Raw genomic sequence first — 27,163 nt, forward strand, 5'->3', positions numbered from 1 at the left:
CGCTCTGCAGTGACACACACACACACGCGCACACACACACACACACATACACACACACTAGAGGCCGCAAACATGACCACAACTTTGCACCGTTGAGCCAGCTCTATATATTCTGCTGAAACTAGTTCTCTCAACATTCATCGAGAGTTCACAGAAATGCTAATAAACAGCTTACCTGATGCTATTAATGCACTGAATGGGACATTATCACGTAATCGGCTTTCTTCGACCCCTTGCAGCAGGTCAGACACACAGAAGGACTGAGTTTTCTTCATATTATATATACATGATAATTAATGCATTACTGTATGTGTAGTGTGTAGCATGCAAGCCATGCATGCATAGGTCCCACGCTCACACACACACACACACACACACACACACACACACACACAGTGAATGCAGTGAATGCAATGCAAATTGTAAAGCGCTTTGTATCAATGCACCCTTTACCATTTAAAAGTCATTATCATAATTGGAGTTCATGTTTATTTTTGCCTTTTTAAAAAACATGTTCATGAGAAAGATATGTGACTATAACAGCTTCAGTCATTTAAAAACCTGTGGCTTAAACCACCAGCTGATACAGGAACCACACGACACCAACTGAACCTGCTGAACCTGCTGACAGGAAGCTTGATGAGATAGAGGCAGAGAAAGATGAAGGAAATATGTACATGGAAATATAGTCTAAAAAATATTTACTCTACATTATTTATAGTTTAATTAAATAAAAAAAGAATGGGTTTTCTCAGCTCTTTTTTTGTGATTTTTTCAATTCCTACTTTTTGTGATTATTTATAGTTTATTGTCACATACAATACAGCTGGCAGCAGCATTATAGGCAGTGAAACTCCTCGGCTGTGTGGATAATGGTAAAAAAAAAAAAAAAAAGTACAATTAAAAAACTATAGAATGGTAAAAGTTTAAAATGATTGTATGTACAGTATGTCATAGGCAGAATCGGCAGCTTTTCCGATACTGGTATTGGAACAACTCTAGTCCCGGAACAGTGTTATTGAGGATATAGTTAATCCTAGGAATTGAGACGTCTCTGGTACTCATCCAGGCTGCGTAAACACTGGAGAGTCGGCCTTTTGTGATTTTAGGATTTGTAGACGTTTAATTTATTTTATGTGTTCCGTCTAATATATGTACGTATTCTACGGAGCCCCTGAGTGTCTGGAATAAAGTTTGAATTGAACTGAATAAAACCAAGTGTGCACCCTTGGTTGTGCTGCTGAAGGAGAGAGGGATAATAGTGAGGTTGATGGACGAGAGCAGGGTGTGTCGCTGTGTGTGGTGTGGTGTGGTGTGGTGTGGTGTGGTGTGGTGTGTGTGTGTGTGTGTGTGTGTGTGTGTGTGTGTGTGTGTGTGTGTGTGTGTGTGTGTGTGTGTGTGTGTGTGTGTGTGTGTGTGTGTGTGCGTGCGTGCGTGTGTTGAGAGCTTACTTTCGGAATATCATTAAGAAAATAAACCACTCCCTGATGAATACATAATGAGTAGAGCTGACATGTGAGAACTAGAGTGAATGTCAGGTTCAGACTACAGACTAATTGCATCATATCAGTGTGTGTGTCCTGACAGCTACAGATATGAATCAACTAGTCTTGATGTTCCTTCTGCTGTGGAGCTCAGGTACAGTATGACTATATTTTAAAACCACTTAAACCCTCTATTCCTAGAAAAAGGACCTAAGTTACAATACTTCAAGTACACTTTTCACCATCTACACCAAATTTCTTCTCCAAAAATAGCCGAAGTAGATCTGCTATTTTGGGCAAATATTCCCCCCAGAATAGGCACTCTGGGTTGATATGTGTTGGTTGATTTGAAAAAACGTTATGGCAGATAGCAAAAATACAGTTTAACACATTTATTTATTTTACATTTGCTGGATGCTTTTATTGTGTGTGGCTATTATATTTTAGAGGGGAACAGGAGGGTTACTCAGCAATGTAGATGCCGGATTTGATCTCAAAAGCAGTGGTATCACTTTTTTTACAGACTTGTCTAACAATATTTTTGCCTTAAAGGGAGGCATGAACAATATTTTCTCCACGCTTTGAGAGGTTGTTCTGTAAGAAAAGTCTGTGCGCACGTGCGTATGCGTGTGTAAAAGCAGTGACTTAAAGTAGTCAGATACTGTATTTACAATTTTGATCTAGAGGTACTTTTACTTACTTTATTTGGTGTAAGCTTACTGTTAGCAAACACATTTTTTTTACATTAACATTAGCCTGCAACCTTATGCTGGTGCCTTGTTATTTTGTATTAATTATATGAAAAATGCCTTGCAAGTTTAAGTTTCTTTTTACTGTCATTCACAAACTTTGGTCACAAATCTGGTCCAAAATAGGGTGAAAAGTCGCCTTTTAGTTGTATTGCTCAGGTTTAACAGTTACCCTTCATCTAATCAACAGGCCCACACCTGGCATCAGCAGTCTACGTCCATTCTCCAGAAGAGGTGGTTGTTGACACTGGTACCACTGACACAGGTGGGTAGAGTAGACAAAAACTGTTGTCAATTAAAGGCATTGTTTCTTTAAAATAATAATGTCTCACGTAGAAGTAAAGCCACCCGAATGATTACTTGAGTAAGAGGGAGTATCAAGTGAAAATCAGTCATTTCATGATTATAAGCAATTGATCGTCAACCTTTCTTTCACAAATAAAAATTCCATTAATGATTGTTAAAGTGCAGCTACAATTTAATAAGATAATAAAGTAAATAGTACAGTAAGAATATAAAACAGTAGTGCAACATCAACTGAAGCATTCAAAATACAAAGTAATTGATGACTTTAAATGACATCTCATCATGTGATAAAATACTTTGTATCGGAATGGCATAGAGATTTTTTTAACACAACATTTCTCTACTGGGGGGTCCCTTCCCCAAAAAATATAAAAAAGGGGGATAAAATTCACTCTTAGAACGTGGAAATATTTAACATTAGTCTTTGCGTGAGGTTAATTTGTTACAGTTTGGTCATAGTCAGATCTATGAACATATAGCCCAAAAGAAGCGACTAGGCTATTTTCACTTCATGTGACACCGTATGACAAAACAGGGGGTAAGTGGTTAAAGTTCTGTAATACTATGTTTACTAAACACATTATAGTGTATAGTGTATATTCATCACAAACATAGTATGTTGAATCCATATGTTAAAATTGCCTAGTGGGTGGGTTGACGTGACATGCAGACGACTGCCTTTGGTCCGATCCACACCAAACGTGGCACAAACACTGGTCAGACTTAGGGGTCTGCCATCAGAATAGCCACGCCAGGGGCCAGGTGTGGGTGCCACAGGCACTGAAAAGTGCGAAAATGTAGTTGATGAGCAGTAATGAAGTGTTTTACCTTTGTGTGGGTGTTATTCAGTCTGTGGTGTTCCTGCCATCGAACCAAAAGTTCCTGAATGTCTCAGTGATGGATTAGGTATCATCAACGGTGAGGAGGCTGTACCTCACTCCTGGCCTTGGCAGGTCTCCCTGAAGGTACATCACTCTCTCTGTTGTTATCCACACTGTCTTGCTTTTATATCTTACACTCTTAAAAAAAAGTCTTAAAATCATATATATTGTGTTAATATGACTTATAATTAAAGAAGAAAAGAAAAACTAAACTGGAGCATTGCTCATGCGGGCGGGCATGTGTGTGTGCGTGTGCGTGTGTGTGTGTGTGTGTGTGTGTGCGCACGCACACGTGCAAATAGGTGGATGATCGTTAAGGAGGGGAAGCTATGTTTTGCCATTTCATAATAGCTGAATTACTGTTGCTAATGAAACCAATGTGAATTCAGGCCTGCTGCGGTCCTCTGAAGTGTGGTGGATCACTGATCAACAAGGACTGGGTTGTGACTGCTGCCCACTGCGTTGTCAAGTACAGTAGCGCACACGCACACACACACACACACACACACACACACACACACACACATTTACTGCAGTGCCTATTTGGACTTAGAAAAGGGTCACCAAATCTCAGTCTGTACTTTTGGAAACATAATAATTTCCAGTGGTGGAAAGTAACTAAGTATCCAGTGGTGGAAAGTAACTAAGTACATTTACTTCAGTACAATTTTGAAGTATTTGTACTTTACTTGAGTATTTCCTATTTCCAATACTTTTACTTCTACTCCAATACATCTTGGATCCAAATATTGTTTATTTGAAAACTTTAGTTACTAGCTACTTTCTATATTTTGATTATTTAAAAAAAACATACATTACCCACTTCAGCCCTATATATATATACGTTTCTGCCATTTGAAAATAGAAACATTTCAAAAGATTTTCATACATTTGAAAACATGTGAAACGGGACATTCTGCATAATGAGCACTTTCTACTATTGGTACTTAGAGTACATTTTGATACCAATACCTTTATACTTTTACTCAAGTATTTTTTTTACTCCGGAATTGTACTTGCACATGTATTGATACTTAAAAATGTAGGTAGTTTTTCCACCACTGATCATTTCATTGTAACTGCTGAAAAGAAGACGATGATGATTGAAGATCATTCATTCATTCCAGCACTTATGATTCTTCCAGTATTTGAGCCTTTTGTACTTTACTCTGCATGTCTCTTCTTTGAGTTAAGCACCCCACCATTTTATTGTTTATTGTTATTTCTTATTTTACATTTTCAGAGAATGTGACCGTTTAATCCTGGGCCAGCACAGTCTAAAACGAGAAGATGACATCCAGGACATGAGAATTGGAAAGGTAGGCGTTTTTTTTTATATGACATGATACACTGTAATACGGACACAACATTATGTTGTTACATTTGTTATCAGAGTCATCTCCATTACCTGCTCGCAATTTTGCATGTTTCTTTTTTCCTTCCTTTTTATGTTCGTGGCTCCAGATTGTAAAACACACGTTGTAGCCAGACATTCAAACTACAGCAAGCTAACCCTAACCCAGGCCCAAAGGAAGCGACCAGTTTCCCCACTTGAGCCCTATTACATCAGCTATTTTCAAAAATAATCTTGAAAGGAAGCCCAAATAAGCAACTACACTTCAGAAACAAGCCCAAACAAAAGCAACCCGCAACTATGAATATTTACAAGCGGCTTTACAGGAAAACATGCCCAGAGTCACTTATAATAAGCAGACTTGGCAACGCTGGCAGGCTCTTGCAGACCAGTGCTGCCAGCTTTAACGCAATGTGCGCATCGGCCAACAGTTTGTGCTGAACTAAATGCCAACTTCTGCCGACAGACTGTCTGTTTTAATCTGTTGTAGTCTGTTGTAAGATTCTGTTTGGTGGAGTCACCTTAAGATGAATGTGTCATTTCCCTGGTAGGTCTTCAATCACCCTGAATACAAAGACCAAACTACTGACTATGACATCGCACTGATCAAGCTGCAAAGCCCTGCCCAGATGAACGAGCATGTGTCCCCTGTGTGTGTGGCTGAGACTGGTGACAACTTCACTGCTGGCATGAAGTGTGTGACCACTGGCTGGGGCCGGACCAACTACCGATGCGAGTGAACGACAGGAAACACACTGTTCATCCGTCAGCCATAGAAAGGACCATTGTACCGTGATTTAGAATAGAGTAGGGTGTGTACACGTGGCAAGTAGGCTACTGCAGAGCAACTTAATAGAGCAGATTCAACGTTCAATTTAGAATAGGGTCAATCAACAATTGTCAATTATTATTATATCAGTTTTGAAACGTCTTGTTCAGAATATAAAACAAATGATGATTTTATGAAAAATAACAAAGCTAGACCTACTCCACATTTCTGGTTATCACCTTGAATTTCTTTCTGGCAAATATTAAATGCCTTCTCAAAAAGGATAACAGTAAGAGGTTCAATAGTGTTACATCTTGTGTACAAGTGCATCCTCAGACATTATAGCAGCAATGTAAGACACCCACTAACTATTTAAGACAGTGTGCAATAACGCCAGGCTTCATGTGGATCTAGGATTTTGCGTGGCCAGTCTATGACAATACGACAACTATGACATATCTATGACATACTATATCTATGACATATACAGTATATGACTGTACTATACACATGCCTATTAAATGCTATATATATCTATGACATATCACTTATGACTCCATATCTGGGCAAGGTTTTGGCTCGATTCAACCACCACTTCTTTAGCTGGCCTGGCTCTGAAAGAGTCTAGCGAGCCGATGACCTCATACGTGCCCAAATGTGGGCAGTCCGAGCCACATTGACTTCCATCCATTGTAAAAATGTAAAGATATTTCAAAAGGCCTAGAACATTCTGTGAACACACATTGGTGGATTCTACGTTAGTGGCAGTGTGCACATGACATTTGACAACATGAATCCTGTTTATTTTTTCCCAGATAAAATAAGTCCTGACAAGCTCCAGCAGGTGTGTGTGCCCCTCCTCAGCAACAGCACGTGCAACAGTTGGCATAATGGAGCGATCACCAGTCGGATGCTCTGTGCCGGAGCTGCTGGAGCTGACACCTGCAAGGTGAGTGTAAAGAGCAAATACACATAGAGCTTCGGAAAGAAGGTCTCACAACTTTTCCTCCGAACGCGTGCATCTCCAGATGATGGAGAGTTACTTACTAGTTACTTTAAACAACCAGTAATAGTTACTAGTTACTACTCTCAAAGAGTAACTAGTAAGTTACTTTACTAGTTACTGCATTATAAAAGTAGCATTACTGTTACTTTTGCATTACTTTTACTTTATTTATTTTGCTTCATGTATACATTTTCATCTTGCTGAAGCACAAGATGGCCACCCTCAACTTTAATCTAGGATGAAAACTAGTAGATAAAGGAACAATGTCTTCAACAACAACATTGAATTCATGTCCTTTTAGTGGCTCTAGACATGGAGCAGACGGCTCAACGTGATCTCGATTGTGCCTCCATGTTGACGTATACATACATTACAGGGTGCATTCAACATGGAGTTGCCGGCTGGCTAAAAACCTGGTTTAAAAGGTTATTTCAACCCATCGATTATTTTTTTTCCAGACGGTCGGAACTACAGGCATCTGTAGCATAACATTTTGATACAATACAGAAAAAAATGACATAATTTATTGAGTTGATCGTCCCCTCTTATGAATAACACTTTGAACAGCGAGTAGTCCCACAGCGGTAGCGAGCGGAGGGTGAAGTCACAGATACGAGTGGTGTGAGAGTAGTACCATAATACACCTTTAATCCTCTTGTGTTGTCGGCACATGAAGTAACGAGTAACGAACGCCATCATTAAAATGACAGTAACTGTAAAGCGTTACCGAATTGGGAAAAAGTTACTAGTTATGTTACTAGTTATCGCAAAAAAATGTGCCGTTACAGAAACCCAACACTGGTAATAGAAACAAGCTACAGCACAAGCTTGAGCTGCTCTTTTCAAAATAATGTAGCAAAGTGTTGTGGTCTAAGTGGTTACAAACACAACTGCTTGTTGTTTCAGGGTGACTCTGGTGGTCCCCTGGTGTGTAAGAAGAATGGAACCTGGACCCTGGTTGGTGTGACCTCCTGGGGCTCGAATACCTGTAATACCAGCATGCCTGGTGTGTACGCGGCCGTCACTAACCTGCGCACCTGGATGGACGAGATCATGGCTAACAACTAAACCAGGGGTCTTCAACAGGGGGTCCTCAGAGCTACTTTAGGGGGTCCGCCAAATCTTTGTGTGATAGGATTTAGTTTTTTTACATTAACCACTTGAACCCTAAAATTCCTTTTCTGAGGGGAACATTAGCCGAAAATAGCAGATCTACAAGCTCTCAACGCCGCGCAGCGCAGCGCGAGGCGTTGAGAGCTTGTAGATCGGCTAGTTTTGACAAAGAGGCTATAGGTGTAGAGGGAAAAAATAGCAGACCAAGTACAAAAAAAACTTTAATCTGAAACACAATTTTATACAATATAGAGTAGGGGGTCCCTGCTTCATCTCTCTCTCAGCCAGGGGGTCCTTGGCCTGAAAACGTTGAAGACCCCTGAACTACAATGTAAACAGCTGTAGTTGGCAACAACTAGATAATCAATAATACAATAATACATCTGTGCAAAATTGCCTGGGAATATTTGTCCTTGATGTGCAACATGTTTGAAGTGATAAATGCATATTGCTTATATGCCGAGACTAGCAGGGCCGAGTCATCTGCGAACAGGAACAGTTTGCAGTCGCAGGCTGATGACATATCATTCACATATATCAGGAACAGTAAAGGTCCTAGTATACTTCCTTGTGGGACACCACAAGTCACAGGGAGGGGGGGGGACTGGGTGCCGTTTACTTCCACCACTTGCTCCCTCCCTTCCAGGTAGGATCTCATCCAGTTCACTGACGTATCATCAAAACCTATTGCTTTGAGCTTATTGATCATAATTGGGTGATTAACGGTGTCAAAGGCCTTCTGGAGGTCCAGCATGACCATGCCGCAATATTTGCCCTTGTCGACATCTTGTTTGATAGAGTCGTTCAAATAGAGAAGGCATGTGTCAGTGGAGTGGTTTGGACTACATCTGAGAGGAGGTCAGGTCAATGCATTTTACATGTACGATGTGACAGTCTGTGCTGCTAAAACCTGTAGGTCTCCACTCCTTCCACCCTTTGAAGGGACATTCTTAGATACATTTACAAGCATGATGTAAATGTATGAATTATAAGAAACGTGCTAAATGTGTCCTTAAGTTAAAGGACAACTTTGGTTTTTCACAACCAAGGTTTATATTTTAGCTTGTAATTAAAGTAAATAAAAGATGAGTGTTGTTTTTTATTTATTTACTGCTTTCTATAATTTTAGCAATTTTCGCGATATTTTTTACAGTGGGCCGGGGCATTCTGTCCGGTGGCTAAATATGTCTTTTACACAAAAAAAAAGGTCCCATGGTCTTTGATGGCCAGATGTGAGTTATTGGGGGCTAGAAGAGCTACTGCAATTAATAATAAAGAAAACGCTGAGTTATTGTGTAAAAAAAATACATATTTAGCCAACGGACAGAATGCCCCCGCCCACTGTAAAAAAGATCCCGAAAATTGCAAAAACTATAGAAAGCAGTAAATGGAAAAAAAATTACACTCATCTTTTATTTACTTTAATTACAAGCTAAAATATAAACCTTGGTTGTGAAAAAACAAAGTTGTCCTTTAAGCTAAACCTAGCAGAGCATGATTCTCAACCTTCCTTCATTTCAAGGTTATCAAGTTTGATATCCATTATGATAAGGCCATGGACTTAATCATAATGCGTCATTTAATCATTTTATTTGATCTTTCTGAGACTTGCCTGCGCGGTCAAATCAGTCTTAATTTAACTCTGAGACTGCAGCTTTGGAGTTGAGCACATCACTTCCCCTGTTTGTACCATTTTTCCCTTTTCATCTTTTTTTTAATATATATATATATATTTTTTTTTTACAAGGAATTTCAGTGCTTAATAATGCTGCTAACAGCTGTATTGTATGTGTATGCGATAATAACCAAATAATATAAATAATAGTTTTATTATATTTGCGTGCACACATTTCCTTACTCTGTCTCTTGTCTTTCTCATCAAGTTTCAGTTTGTGTGTCATGTGGTTCCTGTATCAAGTGGTGGTTTAAGCCACAGGTTTCTAAGTAATCTGTCTCGCACGCGCACACGCACACGCGCACACACACACACACACACACACATACACACACACACACACACACATACACACACCGCAGTGTGTCTAATGCAGGTGGTGCATGCACTTTCACTCTTAGCTATGCCTTGGTTTGGCTGTCACAGTGTCAGTTCGGTCCCCATTAGTTACAGGTGCCTGACACAGTGCCCAGTGGGGATACAGTGGAGAAATACGCACACGGTGCACACACCTTTGATCCCATGGAGATTTAGTTTAGTTTGATGTGCTCTGAAACTCAGCCTGGCATGCATGCACAGCTTACCTTTTTCCAGCCTTATGTTGCACTGCAGTAACCTAATCATCACACAGCACTCAGTGGTGGACTGGCCGTTTATGCCCAGTGGGCCGACCAATAAATGGGCCGGTGGCCACGTTATTAAAAAAAAATAACGACTGGGCCCCCATCTTACGACCATTACGGTAATTTCGTCCCGTGCCGGCCGCTGGTAATTAAGTTAATTAGCTTCGTTTTTTTTACAATTATCAACGCTGTTGAGGAATTTCACTGCAATGCTGCTAACAGCTGTATTGTATGTCAAAACAAAACCACCTAAGTGGAAAAAGCGGCACTCCAAAAATAAATACTGCAAGACAGAGGCTCAGAAGTGGTTTCTCATTTTATTGCCAGAAGTGAACGCTAACGCGTTTTGGCCGCAGCCTTCGTCAGAGCAGATTAGATTAAAAAGTGACTTTTTAATCTAATATGCTCTGAGGAAGGCTGCGGCCTGCGGCGGTATACATAATATATTTGACTACATTTGCATGCACGCATTTCTTTAATCGGTTTCTTGTCTTTCTAATCAAGCTTCCTGTCAACAGGTTTAGTTTGTGCACCATACAGTTCTTGTATCAGATGGTGGTTTAAGGTCCTTGTATCAGATTTTCATCATAATTACTGTTATTATTTTTCATGATAGACTTCTTTATAGGTATATTTGAATGGAGTTGCTACAACATTTTCCTCCCCATCTCTCTTGTCAGCTATTCACACTTTGTCTTTTCACACATTGCAGCTTTGGGGTTGAGCACATCACTTCCCCTGTTTCTACCATTTTACCCTTTTTATTTTACAATTATCAATGCTGTTGAGGATTTTCAGTGCTTAATAATGCTGCTAACAGCTGTATTGTAGGTGTATGCGATAATAACCAAATAATATAAATAATAGTTGTATTATATTTGCGTGCACACATTCACATTTCCTTACTCTGTCTCTTGTCTTTCTCATCAAGTTTCAGTTTGTGTGTCATGTGGTTCCTTTAGCAAGTGGTGGTTTAAGCCACAGGATTCTATAGGCGCGCACACACACACACACACACACACACACACACACACACACACACACACACACACACACACACACACACACACACACACACACACACACACACACACACACACACACAGTGTCAAAACGAGTCATAAGTAAAGAGCTATAAGAGAAAGGCTTGTTCAGTGAAGACTACAGTTTGGACAACATAAGTAAAGAGCTATAGGAGAAAGACTACAGTCTGGACAACATAAGTAAAGAGCAATAGGAGAAAGACTACAGTCTGGACAACAGCACCACAACCAGGTCCAGAAGCTGTCCCTGGAGCTACAGACACACATGGAGAACATCTGGATACTTTTCTTCTTCTGTAACTCAGGTACAGTAAATGTTTTCGCTATTATTCACTTCATTCACTTTTACTCCTACATCGGACTCATAATGAGCCAGGACCATCTCTCATAGTTTGTTCTCTTCATGCGTAGAGAAATAACCCAACATATTTATCAGAATATTAGGCCAAAATTTGGCTTGGTGTGGATTTGTGAAGGATTTTAGACTGTGTCATTAAGTTGTTGTTATCGAATGCACTGCGGTGCATACAGCTTTGTTGAGCATCTACACGAACACATTTGGCCCGTAATATGGGGAGGGTGATATTTGTCACTGCACGTACACCTACGGGCTGGGGAGGGCACCTCACTGGCAGGTGTGTCAGTAGGATACAACAGCAGTGATCTCCCCACAAACACAAATGTGTGTGGGGAGGAATCAATTGGCTAAACGACTAAATCGGCGAGAAAAGGGGGTAAAAAACATAACCATCCATCCATCCATACACGGACACGTTGGTTATTGGCACCACAACCTCCTGTTAATTTTTATTTATTATATAAAACATTTGTAAATGAGATATTGAAACTATTTTTTCAGATATTTCAAAAGGGAAAATTAACTCACATCATCTGCTTTATGCCTCTTTGTAGCTTTTTCTTTAACCCTTTGTTATTCAGTCAATAATGACATGAAGGTTATCATTGAATAATGCAATTAAGGAAATGTTGGGAAAAAAACACGACAAAATGTAATGCCAATTTGATAGGTCACCAAATGTTATGTCGCAGGTATCATTCAAACACACATGCTGCTCAGTTTACACTCAAAGGACCACCATGGAAATATGTTTTCAAGATGTTTTGTGTTGTATCCTTTTGACAGATATGTACATACATATATATATATTTTTTTCAATTAAAAAATGCCAGTCAAATAATTTGGTCCAAAATATGGTCATTTTTAAGTTGTATTGCCAAGTAGTAACTGGTACTCTCCATGTCTTCAACAGGCACACACCTGGCAACAGCAGTCTATGTGCATTCCTCTGAAGATGTGACTACTGTCCACAATGGTACAAAAGGTACATGATATTTAGTACACCAGCCAAAAACTGTGCTCAAGTATTTTATTTTTTGGGGGGCTTTTTGTTATGCCTTTATTTGATAGCTGTCAGGCTAAGTGCCTGCCTAGTATATGATATATAATGATTTATATGATTTGATGTTTTTTTTAATTTTTTATAATCACGCAAGGTCTAAAATATAACATTATAAATGTGTTTCCAATAGAAATGAGCAAAATATAAAATAGCCATGTATTCAAATATGGCCTAAAAATATCACCTTAAATAAAACAATAATACACAATAATACATTAAATCTTAACAAAATAACATTAAAAAAATACATGATTTTCCTGCTATTTTCACTAATTTATTATGACTCTTTATTATGACAAAGAATAAAATAGGGCTTAAGTGGTATTAATGCTCATTAATATTGTAATTTGTTTACCGAATGTGTGTTCGATCAGGCTGCAGCATATAGCCTACACCACACACTATACATTAGGTTGAATCGATTTCAAACAGCAATCATTTATTTTTGTGTTTTTTCATATGTAATGTTATGTGTGCACTTACTGTACATAAATGTGCATGTGCGCATGTGTATACATGTTCTTCAGACTGTGGTGTTCCTGCCATCGAACCAGAAGACCTTGGATGTCCCCGTGAAGGATTTGGTATCATCAACGGTGAGAATGCTAAACCTCACTCCTGGCCCTGGCAAGTCTCCCTGCAGGTACATATCTCTGCCGTCGGGCAGGAACAAACTATGTCCAAAATATTAAAGGTAGGGTAAGTGATACTGTTTGGTTAAATCAAAAAGTATTTTGTTAAAAGGTTAAAGCACTATGTTCTGATAGTAATCATTGCTATAGAGTGTTTGTTCAGTAACAGGAGTCTCCCCGTCTCTCCAGCTCTTTAATAAACAGAAAATACATTTTCTGGTAGGTGTCAAAATCTCAGCCAATCAGGAGAAAGTACCCATTTTTAAGCTTTATTTTTATAGTGTTCCTGTTCCAATTTTGCCTGCTCATTTCTTAGTGTCATCACTTCCAATTTCACTTGTTTAATCTATATCCTGATTGAGTTCTCTATCCTAATTGGATACAATTGGAAATGAAACTGAAACGAAAATGCATTTTCTGTTTTGTAAAGAGCTGGAGAGACAAGGAGACTCCTTTTACTGAACAAACACTCTACAATGAGTACTATCATAATATAGAGCTATTTAACACTTATTTTAACCAAAGAAAATCACTTACCCTATACCTTTAACTTTTCAGGAAATGAAAATAACTCAAATGGAGTTAGGAAGTTTTTGGGATGTTCCCATTTCATTATAGCTGAATTACTGAGACATTCTAAGATAGATAAATCCTGCTGTCGCTAATGAAACCTAAATGTGAATTCAGAACAACAGCGGGCATTACTGTGGTGGATCACTGATCAGCGAGTCCTGGGTTGTGACAGCTGCCCACTGCGGCGTCAGGTACAGTAGTCAATGTCTCCCTTTGAAGTATTCTATCCACAAACAGTACAGCATCATTTCCAAAACAAAGACCTAAGGGCAAGAAAACGTGTGCGTGTGTGTCTGTGTGTGTCTGTGTGTCTGTGTCTGTGTGTGTGTGTGTGTGTGTGTAATCAATAATAAATACATTTGTATAATTTCAACATACTAGACTGGAGGCTCATAAAAGTATTTTCAGTATATCTCACCATCTTTTCAGTACATCTGACCGTGTAATCCTGGGCCAGCACAACCTCAAAAGAGAAAACAAAATCCAGAACAAGATAATCGGAAAGGTAGGTGGTCTGTTTGACATGATGAATATAATACTATAGAGACACAACCTTTTTTGTAATAAGTAAATCAGGGTCCTCTCCATTACCTGCTCATAATTTTGGTAATATTTAATTTCTGGGTAATTTTGTATGCGCCTGGCTCCAGATTGGAACATTTGATTGAAGCCAGGCATTCAATCGACAAGCAACACCAAACTAAACAAACATCTCTCCAAACCAAAGTCCGGTCCACGGCAATGATTTGCGATGAGTTGCAATTTGCAATGACTTTCCAGTGGTGCAAAGTAACTAAGTACAGTACATTTACTCAAGTACTGTACTTAAGTAAAATTTTGCGGTATTTATACTTTACTTGAAAATTTCCAATTTCCAATACTTTTACTCCACTACATCTCAGAGGCAAATATTGTACTTTTACTCCACTACAATTATTTGAAAACTTTAGTTACTAGTTACTTTTCAGATATTAATTATTATATTGTGAAACATACATTAACCACTTTAGCCCAATTTTACACATAGGCTATTTGAAAATAGCCGATCTACAAGCTCACAACGCGCCACGTTGCGAGCTTGTAGATCTGCTATTTTCAAACATTTTAGTACTTTTAATTTTGGTCCCTTAAGTACATTGTTATATCAATACTTTTACTCAAGTACATTTTCAATTCCGGACTTTTACTTGTAACAGAGTACTTCTGCATTGCAGTATTGATACTTTTAATTAAGTAAAATAGTTGAGTACTTTTTCCACCGCTGCCACTTTCAAGCACCTGCAATGGGGCAATTCAGGGCCGCTGCAACAGTTCTGTTGCATTGCCGATCATTGGTGTGTGGACTGGGCTGTAGATTGTCTGTGTGGTTTCCCTGATAGGTGTTCAATCACCCCGACTACAATGACCAGACTATTGACTATGACATCGCCCTGATCAAGCTGCAAAGCCCTGCCCAGATGAACAAGCGTGTGTCCCCTGTGTGTGTGGTCAACACTGATGACCACATCCCTGCCGGCAAGGAGTGTGTGGTCACTGGCTGGGGCCGGACCCGCTACCATCGTGAGTGAACGACAGGAAACGCACTCTTTCCATCCACCAGCCACAGTTACTGGCCTTTTTGTCTCAGCCAGGCCGAAGGCATGGCGAGAGAGTACTGTATGTTTTGCCCCCTGTCTGTCCGTCCGTCCGTCCGTCCGTCCGTCCTTCTGTCTGTGAACAGCTAATCTCCGGCACGTTGGCCTGATCGCAACGAAACTTTGCACACACACTCTCTGGATGCCAATTCCAAACATCTGCCCCAAATTTTTCACATGGGCCTGTTATAGCGCCACCATGAGGCCGATTTCTGACCTGGTGGAGACCTGTGCTCTGAGGAGCACTTTTTCTAGTTTTGTTTTTGTTTTTACCAGTCAGTTGAATTATTTCAAACATGGACGATTTTAGCGTTATATTTAGCGCATAATCATCGTAATCGTTTCCATGTTGAGAAAGGTTCATACGTTTTGAAAATGTTGAGTATCAAGTATTAATTATGTCACCAAACGTATCATATATGATACACACATTACACTGATTTTTTTATAAATCAGTGTAATGAATACTTGGACCAAGAACCTGTTGTATCATATCTGACACATCCCCACTTCCCCCTGGACCATACCATTTGCACTGCAGGTAGTTACAGAGCCTCAGGTGGTCTGACCCAAAATGGCTGCCATCAACTAAACAGGAGAGGTTGATGCACTACTAACAAACAATTATTTTTTAAGCAGTTCGGGTACGTTTTCCTAGTATATCTTTACTAATATTTTGAAATAAGTGTTGGATAACTTGAATGCACTTATGAGCTCTCAAAATTTAGCATTTGAGTTTGTTTTTTATGATGTCAAAAGTGTTTGTATCATATTTGATACTACAGGTCTATAGTCCTTTATGATTTGTATCATATTTGATACTACAGGTCTAAAATAAATGTTTTTGTAATGTTAAAACCGACTTGATTTTTTATTTTTTTTCAAAATTTTATCCCACGATTTTGTAACCCTATTTTTTACACCCAGTGCCAATCTCTATGTAATCCTGGGCACTACACTCCCTCTGCCAACCTAGGGAGGCCAGGGCCGAGCTCATGCCTCCTTCAATGCATGAGAGCTAACTGACCTTCTTATCACCTGACAGGGGAGAGTTTCCCTGGTTGGACGTAGCGCGTGGAAGGAACACGTTATTCCAACCAGTTCCTTTCCCCTCCATCAGGCGCCCCGGCTGGCCAGGGGGGAGGCAGTAAAAAAAAAAAAAACGACTTGAAATACCCCTTTTAATACCCCTTGTATCAAATATGATACAACAAATAAATGATACAAAGGAATGTTAAAAAAAATAAAACAAAATCAAAAATGTTTTAAGACCCAATAAAGTGTCCCTTTTCAAAATTTTGGAATTTTCTGACCTTTCCTTCATAGTTCAGGTTCTAGAGGGTTAAATATGGCAAATTTTGGCCATAATGCAGTATTTTTTTGTGTTATTGGTATCGGTCATTGTCAGTCATTAATTTTTTTACACTGATATAGCAACATAAGTTTTTCAGAAAACTGTTAGGATTTAGAAGAAAACACAACTTACTAGTTCCTTTTTAAAAACGTTAATCTGTCAACATTCCTTAGGTCTTGTCTATTGATCATTAGGGTGGGACGATATATCGATATCGAGATACTTCCTCCCGCGATAAATAATCGATATACTGCCGAAAAATATCGATATTAAAATAAATATATATATGGTTATTTTTTTTATATGCTTTTTTCCTACTCTGTATTTGTGTGATGATGATTTTCAACTGTTTGGTGCTATTTTATCTGTTTATGAATTGAATACAAGGACTATCGTGATATATCGTTGGTGAAATTTCATGCAATATATCGTGATATCGCATATATATCATGTATATCGAATATCGTGATATTATTGTTATCGAGGGCCTAATATCGCCACAGATATCGTATCGTGAGACACCCATATCGTCCCACCCCTATTGATCATTATCATACATTATTTTTAACCAATATGTAAAGTATGTACACTTTTGGTTGTTATGTAGAGAGATGCCAGGTCATTTGTAGACCTGGCATCCTATAGTGTGTATAGTTTCAATGTACAGATTATTGATTTTTTGATATTATACTATTTAGACACTATATGGTTGATACTGTATGTTCTTGGTTTACCTATGATCCTACAGTAGATTACTATTTCTATGCATTTGATGTATTACCTTGTGTTTTCCTTACTGTAAATCGCTCTGGATTAAGAGCATCTGTTAAATGCCTTAATTGTAAATTGTGCAGCTCAAAGCTAAAACCTTACCTTTGAATTATGTGTATTCTTCTAGCTATCAAGAGACCTGACAAGCTCCAGCAGGCCTGTCTGGTCACACTCGACCACAGCCAGTGCAACAAGTTCTGGTTCAGGGGAAAGATCACCAGTCAGATGCTCTGTGCTGGAGGGTCTGAAGCTGACACATGCCATGTGAGTGACACTGACCTCAATGAAAAACAGAGACTAACATGACATTTCATTTTGACATGACAAGCATTAACCCATTAAAACTGGGTCATTTTAGATTTGAGCTATATGAGTGTGTGTGTCACGATAATAAAAAAAAAGAAGCAGATATACAAGCTTTTTTCTGTCTGGTACTGCCCTTAAGGTCTGTGATGAGGTCCAATATTAGGCCATAATATAACACATGACCTCTCTGATGATGTGGACTATGTCCGCCCTTGTTTGTCTTTGCATTTGTAGGTTATTGGTATGTTGCTTTGGACCACATGTCCTTAATAAAGTTTGAGTGATTGATTGATTGATTAAAAACACACCTGCTTGTTGTTTCAGGGTGACTCTGGTGGTCCCCTGGTGTGTAAGCGGCATGGAGCCTGGACCCTGTATGGTATTACCTCCTGGGGTATGCCAGGCTGTCCTCCTGACATGCCCGGTGTGTACACCAACGTCACCAACCTGCGTACCTGGATGGACCAGACCATGGCTAACAACTAAACTGTAAACAGCTGTAACTCTAGTTGTCATCAAGACAATCAATAGATACAGCCAATGCCTATGTGTTCTTGATGTGCAACTTGTTTGCAGAGATAAATGCTTATTGCTTGAATGAATAAATCTTGAAATTGCAGTTGCCAAATGTCAAATGACAAGGTGGCGTCAATGTGGGCTCAAATAGCTGCCTTCATTATTTCATTGTTCCACTGGCATACCTTACATCATACCACCTACGCATTGGTCTGAGAGTTTCTCATCAACATCGAATACCTGTTCACCTTAACGGAAACCACAACTCTTGAAACTAACACATGTGTTAGTGGGGCAGTGTGAATTAACACAGGATTGACCCTGGCAGCATATCAATGGTACAGTGTTACCTGTTTATTAAGCTACTACTATTTTTCAACTATCTAATGAGACAACACATCAGTTGAATGAGTTTGGGAACAGACCTCATGAGACAAAAGACATAGTATACAACACATTATGTTTGATGGGAAAATGAATTGCAACAACTATGCAGTAAGTGAAGAAAGGGAACTGGGCAAGACACTTTCTGACAAACCATAAATCATTTTGACTAGACCTTTCCAGCAGGCATAGAGCTGAGAAAAAGGAACTGAATTCTCAGCCATATGTATTTGTGTACCATACGTGGAACTGGATAGCAGACAGAGAACTGGATACTGGATTTTAGACAGAGAACTGAGAAAAATAAATAAACTAAGGAACTGAAATTTTAACCAATTTCAACCATCTCTTTGCATTATTTGAATTATGGGTCGGTAATAAGATGAGAAGGCAGTGGCTAAATAGATGAGAGACAGCGAATAGATCTCATGTCCACAATGAAACACAGAGGGGGCCCTTCTGTTCTAACCTTCTTGAATTATTGTTCAACCTTCTTGAATTATATAAAATATTGATCAAAATGTCCATCACAAGCTGGCATGGTGATGACCCCTGCGTAAACCACCAGCTGATACAGGAACCACATGACACAAACTGAACCTGACAGGAAGCTTGATGAGGAAGAGGCAGAGAAAGAAGTATAAAGAAATACGTGCATGGGAATAATAGTCTAACTGTTATTTACTGTACATTATGTATAGTTTATTGTCACATACAATACAGCTGGCAGCAGCATTATAGGCAGTGAAACTCCTCGACTGTGTGGATAATGGTCAAACAAAAAATAAATAGAGAATAAAATAGGATCGAAATTTTAAATTTTAATGGTGTGGAATCCATAAGGCTCTTTAGTGTATGTATGGATTCATGTCTTGCCTGCATGAGTCCCGGATAGCTCATAGTACCGATCCGATACCAGTGTGTAATTTAAAAATAATCTAGGACAGTCGCTCTCAAAGTGGGGTCCAGGAACCCTCCTTGAGGGGGCTCCAAATGGACCCTTACAGGTCTGTAACTCTGAGAGTGTACACATGGAACCAAATGGACCCTTTTACACTCTCAGAGTTATGGAGGTCCATGAAATTAAAAAGTTTGAGAACCACTGATCTAAGAATAAATAAAGATTTAGCCATTAATAATTGTTACAGTGCAGCTACAGGTTAGTAAGATAATAATGTAAATAGTACAGTAAGAGTTTAAATTATTATTCAAAATACAAAATACTTGATGACTGTAAATGACACATCATCATGTGATAAATTCAGAATGACATAGACTGACAAACTCGCCGATAACGATACCAGTATTTTAGGAAGTATATCTGCAGTATGGAGTGTCTGGAATAAAGTTTGAATTGAACTGAATAAAAACCAAGTTTGCACCCTTGGTTGTGCTGCTGAAGGAGAGAGGGATAATAGTGAGGTTGATGGAAGAGAGCTGTGTGTGTCGCTGTGTGTGTGTGTGTGTGTGTGTGTGTGTGTGTGTGTGTGTGTGTGTGTGTGTGTGTGTGTGTGTGTGTGTGTGTGTGTGTGTGTGTGTGTGTGTGTGTGTGTGCACGTGCAGAGATAATCTGGCAAACGGCTGGACCAATTAGTTTAATATTTCAGAAAAACATATTATAGAAATAATAATAAAACGCTTGCTTGTGCGAGCATTTTATTATTATTTCTATAATATTTTTTTCCATCTTTCCTGCACTGATCGTCCCTCAGCACCTGCCCAATTTTGGGTTTGGGATGTGCATGTCTGTCTTCTTTTAGTTTCATATTTCACACTGCCAGAGCCTCCTTGCTTTGTATTTTGCATGTTTTATATGTTATACATATTTAATTTACACTTTTATAATAAGTCAATGAGGTTACTTTTGTGTTCCATTTCCTGATAAGTAACGGTTTTGGGCATACAAGGTTTCTGCCAGAAAGCAACAATACGTAACATATCAATAGCACAGGCATGTAACACATATTAAGGTTGATTGAAATAATGTATTAATTCAGGGTTTTTTAACAGGTGGTCCATGGACCACTGGTGGTCCCTGAAGGTATTGCATGTGGTCCCTGACCATGCATTTAGTAATGTGGAAAGTGAAAGTGAATATTCTTCTTCCACAGAACAGTGCACTAAATGATCTGGTGAGCTATGATGATGCGTCAATGTGGTCAGTTACTGGGAAGTCGGAGGTCAAGAAATTCCTCTGAAAATCTCAAGAAGGGGAAGTGAGACAGTAAGTGTTGTTCAGTGAAGGTCCAGTTGGAACTCAGCATCATATCAGTGTATGTGTCCTGACAGCCACAGATATGAAACAAATAACGTTGGTGTTCCTACTGCTCTGGAGCTCAGGTAGGACTGGTTTAATGATTATTTATTGGTTGACGTGAAAGACACTAAAAGACAGACAGCTGAAGAACCATGATTCAAGTAAAATAGGTGTGTTACATTTGCTTGACTGTGTGTGGTTATACTTTTTTAGAGATGAAGACTGTGTGTTTGTGTAGGGGAAAAGAGAGCTAAAATTCACGAGTAGAACCTGAACATATTTAACATTAGTCTGTACGTGTGGTTTATTTTTACGTACAGTTTGGTTATAGTCCTTTCTGGCATCTAATCCTCGCCTTCTCACTTAGAGTATTAAGTAATTAAGGATATTTAGAAGAAACATGACGAGTGACAACATCAAATTTCAAGTCATTTTAAGTTGTATTGCTCCATGTTTTCAACAGGCACAGATACAGCATCAGTCTATGTACATTCCCCTGAAGAAGTGACTGTCCACAATGGAACCACAGGCAGACGTGGGTAGAGTAACCAACAACTGTACTCAAGTATTTGATGATTTATATGAGTTGATGATTAATATTATTTATATGACTTATTGTTTAAATAACCATACCATAATGTCTGAAATATAAAATGATAAATGCTTGCATAACATAAATAAACGAAATATAAAATAATGCACTGGCCTGAAAACCATATCACCTTAAATAAAAGAACAAACAATCTGTTTACAACGTATGACAAAATATAAAACAGGGGGTAAGTGGTTAAAGTTCTGTAATACTATAATGTGTTTACTAAACACTTTATAGTCAGTGTATAGTGCATTTTCACCACATACTAAGGGTTGAATTACAATTGCCAAGTGGGTGGGTTGACGGTGGACGTTACAAGCGTGACATGCAGTTGGTCTGATCCACACCAAACGTGGCACAAACACTGGTCAGGGGTCTGCCATCAGAATAGCCACACCAGGTGCCACAGGCACTGAAAAGCGGCCTGAATATCTAGTTGATTTAAAACAGCAGTAATCAAGTGTTGTACATTGCGCGCGTGTGTGTGTGTGTGTGTGTGTGTGTGTGTGTGTGTGTGTGTGTGTGTGTGTGTGTGTGTGTGTGTGTGTGTGTGTGTGTGTGTGTGTGTGTGTGTGTGTGTGATTCAGCCTGTGGTGTTCCTGCCATCAAACCAGTGGTCAGTGGATGTCCCAGTTATGGATTAAATATCATCAACGGTGAGGAGGCTGTACCTCACTCCTGGCCCTGGCAGGTCTCCCTGCAGGTATATCACTCTCTCTGTTGTTATCCACACTGTCTTGCTTTTATATCTTACAATCAAATATCATTCCATGTATATTTTTGTTACCACGACTTATAATGAAAGAAGAAAAGAAAAACAAAACTGCAGTGTTTTCTCTGTGTATGCATATGGGCATGCGGTGTGTGTGTGTGTAAAGAGGTGGATGAAAGTTAAGGGGTGTAAGTTTTACCATTTCATAGTAGCTGAATAACTGAGACATTCTAAATTAGATAAATCCTACTGTTTCTAATGAAACCAATGTGAAATCAGACCTACCGGGGCCCTCCGTTCTGTGGTGGATCACTGATCAACAAGGACTGGGTTGTGACTGCTGCCCACTGCGAGGTCGACAGGTACAGACAATGTCTCCCTTTGAACACACACACACACACACACACACACACACACACACACACACACACACACACACACACACACACACACACACACACACACACACACACACACACACACACACACACACACACACACACACACACACACACACACACACACACACACACACACACACAGTTTTCTTAGTGTACACACAGCGCTTAATGAAAGTCCTTTAAGTCACGTTTTTATTTTATTTTAATCAATATGGACTAACTCAATTGTTGGTAGTGTTATGGCCTTTTAAGCAACAGACAGTTTTGTTTTTGTTAGTCTGGTTTGTTCATACAGGACTTGGACTATAAGGTCAATCAAGTCCCAGCCTTAATATATATATATGCATGCATAATATGTATATATGTATATGCATGCAAGCATGCATACATATATACATACAGTATATACACACACACACACACACACACACACACACACACACACACACACACACACACACACACACACACACACACACACACACACACACACACACACACACACACACACACACACACACACACACACACACACACACACACACACACCTTTGCTGCAGTGCCTATTTGGGGCTTATAAAAGCCAAGGGTCACCAAATCTATCTGTACCTTCCGAAACATAATATTCATTGTTTGTCTTTGAGTTATTCACCCCACAATTTGATTATTTATTGATATTTCTAATTTTACATTTTCAGTACACGCAACCTTGTAATCCTTGGCCAGCACAATCTAAAACATACACACAACATCCAGAAGATGAGAATTGGAAAGGTAGGCGGTTTGTTTTATATGACATGATACACAGACACAACATTATGTTGTTACATTTGTTATCAGAGTCATCTCCATTACCTGCTCGCAAGTTTACATGTTTTTTTTGCATACCTTTTTATGTTTGTGGCTACATTGTAAAACATGGTTGTAGCCAGACATTGGCCCTCATTATCAACGGAGCGTATAAACCGGCTTATATTTTTCCCGAGTCCCGAAAATGCGCTCGCAGAAGCGCTGTATATTTTGAAAATAGCAGATCTACAAGCTCACAACGCGTCACGATGCGACCCGTTTTTGAGCTTGCAGATCTGCTATTTTAAAATAGCCAATGCAACTGAATGACTGTTAAAGCAGTTTGCTTAAATTACTTTATAAAATGTTATATTTTCACAGGGATTATTTATTAGTGTAGATATACATTTAGGAGTGGATTATGTGTCCAGATGCCTGTCAGACAGTCAGACAATGTTGCTCCGCGGGTGGAATAAACGGGCGCAGCCAACGTCAACAACTGGTCTCGACCAGACGTGAGATTTCAGCTTACGGTAGGATGAAGCCCACGTCAGGATATATTGATAAATGCCGAAAGGTGCGGTGATCTCGCCATACGCCCATTATTTGGGCTGCACCGCGTTGATAAATGAGGGCCAGTCAATCTACAACAAGGAGCAACAACTATCTTTTTGCACAACTCTTCTAACAGCTAAGATTAATGTATAATTTCCGTGGTAGGTCTTCAGTCACCCCAACTACAACCCCGAAAATGCTGACTATGACATCGCATTGATCAAGCTGCAAAGCCCTGCCCAGATGAACAAGCATGTGTCCCCCGTGTGTGTGGCTGAGACTGGTGACATCTTCTATGGTGGCATGAAGTGTGTGGCCACTGGCTGGGGCCTGACCCGCTACGAACGTGAGTGAACGACAGGAAACACACTTTTCCTACTTCAACCACAGAAAGGACCATTTTACCAGTACAGTGATTTAGAATACAGTAGGGTGTGTCCATGCACGTGGCAAGTAGGCTACTGCAGAACAACCTAATAGAGCCGATTCAACGTTCAACATTTAGAATCAATCGACAATTGTCAATTATTATTATATGTGAAACGTCTTGTTCAGAATATAAAACAAATGTGTAAACAGCAAAGCTTCAAGATGATTTTATGAAAATTAGTTACTCCACCTACTCCACATTTCTGGTTATCACCTTGAAATATTAAATGCCTTCTCAAAAAGGTTAACAGTAAGAGGTTCAAGGTTCTGTATTGTTACATCTTGTGTACAAGTACATCCTCAGACATTATGCAAAAAGAAGTAAGACAGCCACTAACTATTTAACAAGACAGTGTGCAATAACGCCATGGCTTCATGTGAATCTAGGATTTTGTGTGACCAGTCTATGACAATATGACAACTATGACATAATCTTTGACACATCTATGAAATACTATATCTATGACACATCAATGACATACCTATGACTTATCTATATCATACTATGTATTTTCTTCCCAGCTCCCATGAGTCCTGACAAGCTCCAGCAGGTTTGTGTTCCCCTCATCAGCAACGGCAAGTGCAACAGTTACAGCATTGGAGAGATCACTAGTCGGATGCTCTGTGCCGGAGCTGCTGGAGCCGACACCTGCCATGTGAGTGTAAAGAGCAAATATATACTCCTTCCAAACATCCACACTTTTCTTCAGAAAAGGGGAGGTGATATAACTACACATTGTCAATCCGAGCTTCGGAAAGACGGTCTCACAACTTTTTCTCGGAATCTGTGCATCTGATGTTCTGACTCTTTTTACGAACACATGAAACACAGAGGACTAGTTACTCTTCACAACCAAATGTTCCTTTTCTATTTTTCTTACTCAGCCTGTGAAGCCTTGTATTAATGTAGATTTTTTTGTTTGTGTTGCATTACTTCACAGAAGAATCCAAAAATAAAGAATACTTGAACCTTTAGCCACTAGTGTCCCTATTTTTAAAAAAAATATTGTCGACTTATTTTCAGAAATAGCCAGTGTTAGGTAAGTTACTTTAAACAAGTAACTACTTATAGTTACTAGTTACTATTCTCAAAAAGTAACTAGTAAGTTACTTAACTATTACTGCATTATAAAAGTAGCTATATGTTACTGGGAAAAAAGCAACTAGTTATGTCACTAGCTATCGCAAAAAGTAGTGCCGTTACAGAAACCCAACACTGGAAATAGCAAGCTTGAGCTGAAAGATCTGCTCTTTTCAAAACTTATTTAGCAAAGTGTTGTGGTCTAAGTGGTTACAAACACAACTGCTTGTTGTTTCAGGGTGACTCTGGTGGTCCCCTGGTGTGTAAGAAGAATGGAGCCTGGACCCTGGTTGGTATTACCTCCTGGGGCATGCCAGACTGCAATCCCCGCATGCCTGGTGTGTACTCCAGCATCACTGCACTGCGTGCCTGGATGGACCAAACCATGGCTAACAACTAAACTGTAAACAGCTGTTACTCTAGTTGGCATCGATACAATCAATAATACAATCTGTGCAAATGTCTGGGCGTATTTGTCCTTGATGTGCAACTTGTTTGAAGGGATAAATGCTTATTGCTGAATAAATCTTGGAATTGCAGGTGTGTGTACCAGTGGTAAATATTTTGTTCTTGGAGATTCTTCTTCTTCTCAGAGAAGCTGTGTAGTTGATTTGCTAAATATACTGTATTCATAGAGAGGATCTAAACTACTACTTCCTGCAACATTGTGTCAAGAAAGTCCAAAAGTCCCTAGAAGATGTCTATGGTAAAGACAGGGTGCAGTGTGAAACAACTATTTACACAAACACGTCAGCAACAGATCAGGATCACTTCAGTGTTAAATGTGGGGCGCTAAGAGAGGGGCTAAAAGGCTATGTATAAGGAGTATGAATGTTAACGGCTAGATGATACAGACACATCTGGTAACGGTTGCTTTAGCTAAAAACATCACATAGACATGATGAGGATAAATCATCAGCCTCATCAGCATTTAGTGCTGATGTGCAGAACTACTGAACTTGAATGAATGTGTTAAACACTGTCCTAGACAGCATGACAACCTTTAGCTGGTTTAAAAGTCCAATCATGGATTGTTGCCCTGAATTCATTCAGGGCCACAGAGAGTAGCCTATACTTGGGGTCAGTGGGAGTGCAATACAACCAGTAATACTCCAAGTGGCGCCACAACACAAATAAGCAGGACTACATCTGAGAGGAGGTCAGGTCAATGCATTTTACATGTATTGTATGATGTGACAGTCTGTGCTGCTAAAACCAGTAGGTCTCCACTGCTTAGTCCTTACACCCTTTGTAGGGACATTCTTAGATACATTTACAAGGATGATGTAAATGTATTAATTATAAGAAACATTCTGAAGTGGATGCTAAATGTGTCCTTAAGTTTAGCTAAACCTACCAGAGCCTGATTCTCAACCTTCCTTCATTTCAAGGACCTTCAGTTTGATATGCATTATGATTAGGGGCCTAATCCCAATGCATCATTTAATGATTTTATTTCATCTTTCTGAGACTCACCTGCACAGTCTTAATTTAACTCTGAGACTGAACAAATAACCAACCCCCCATGGCATGAGCTTGCCCTCCTTACTAGCACCTTCAATCAATGCCTGCCTGGACCCTTTTGTCATCAACTTCTCCTCCACTGAACTCAGAAGAGCACTTAATAATAATAATAAACTTTATTTGTATAGCACCTTTCATGACATGAAATGCAGCTCAAAGTGCTTTACAGAGCAAGAATACAATTACAGTTACGACCAATTTAACAATGAAGCAAAAAAAAAAGCTA

The 27,163-nt window shown here is 39.3% G+C and overlaps 2 protein-coding genes across 7 annotated transcripts in view; both read left to right on the plus strand.

Annotated features, from left to right (window-relative positions):
* The first annotated feature begins 1,528 nt into the window (after positions 1-1,528).
* Positions 1,529-27,163, plus strand: part of LOC308093302 (chymotrypsin B-like) — a 35,000-nt gene continuing 9,365 nt past the window's right edge. Inside the window, exons 1-8 of one of the 6 annotated variants that reach the window (XM_080439625.1) lie at positions 1,529-1,638; positions 2,424-2,498; positions 21,315-21,386; positions 22,034-22,149; positions 22,438-22,520; positions 23,258-23,333; positions 24,069-24,249; positions 24,855-24,883. In XM_080439625.1, the coding sequence (XP_080295751.1) occupies positions 1,596-1,638; positions 2,424-2,498; positions 21,315-21,386; positions 22,034-22,149; positions 22,438-22,520; positions 23,258-23,333; positions 24,069-24,249; positions 24,855-24,883 (675 nt within the window). In that variant the 5' untranslated portion in view covers positions 1,529-1,595. Of the gene's footprint in view, positions 1,639-2,423; positions 2,499-3,388; positions 3,505-3,809; positions 3,890-11,184; positions 11,309-12,274; positions 12,347-12,951; positions 13,068-13,743; positions 13,821-14,058; positions 14,135-15,008; positions 15,190-17,515; positions 17,653-18,018; positions 18,212-20,826; positions 20,935-21,314; positions 21,387-22,033; positions 22,150-22,437; positions 22,521-23,257; positions 23,334-24,068; positions 24,250-24,854; positions 24,989-25,651; positions 25,963-27,163 lie in introns of those variants that run through there. The other 5 variants (XM_080439627.1, XM_080439630.1, XM_080439628.1 and 2 more) reach the window with 5 other exon arrangements.
* LOC308093306 (chymotrypsinogen A-like) lies at positions 6,086-7,634 on the plus strand. Its single transcript, XM_080439636.1, has 2 exons — positions 6,086-6,492; positions 7,456-7,634. The coding sequence occupies exons 1-2, from the start codon at positions 6,319-6,321 to the stop codon at positions 7,615-7,617; spliced, it is 336 nt and encodes a 111-aa protein (XP_080295762.1). The 5' UTR covers positions 6,086-6,318; the 3' UTR covers positions 7,618-7,634.

Source organism: Gymnoscopelus braueri, assembly GCF_963280865.1.
Source record: "Gymnoscopelus braueri genome assembly, chromosome: 10".
NCBI lineage: Eukaryota > Metazoa > Chordata > Actinopteri > Myctophiformes > Myctophidae > Gymnoscopelus > Gymnoscopelus braueri.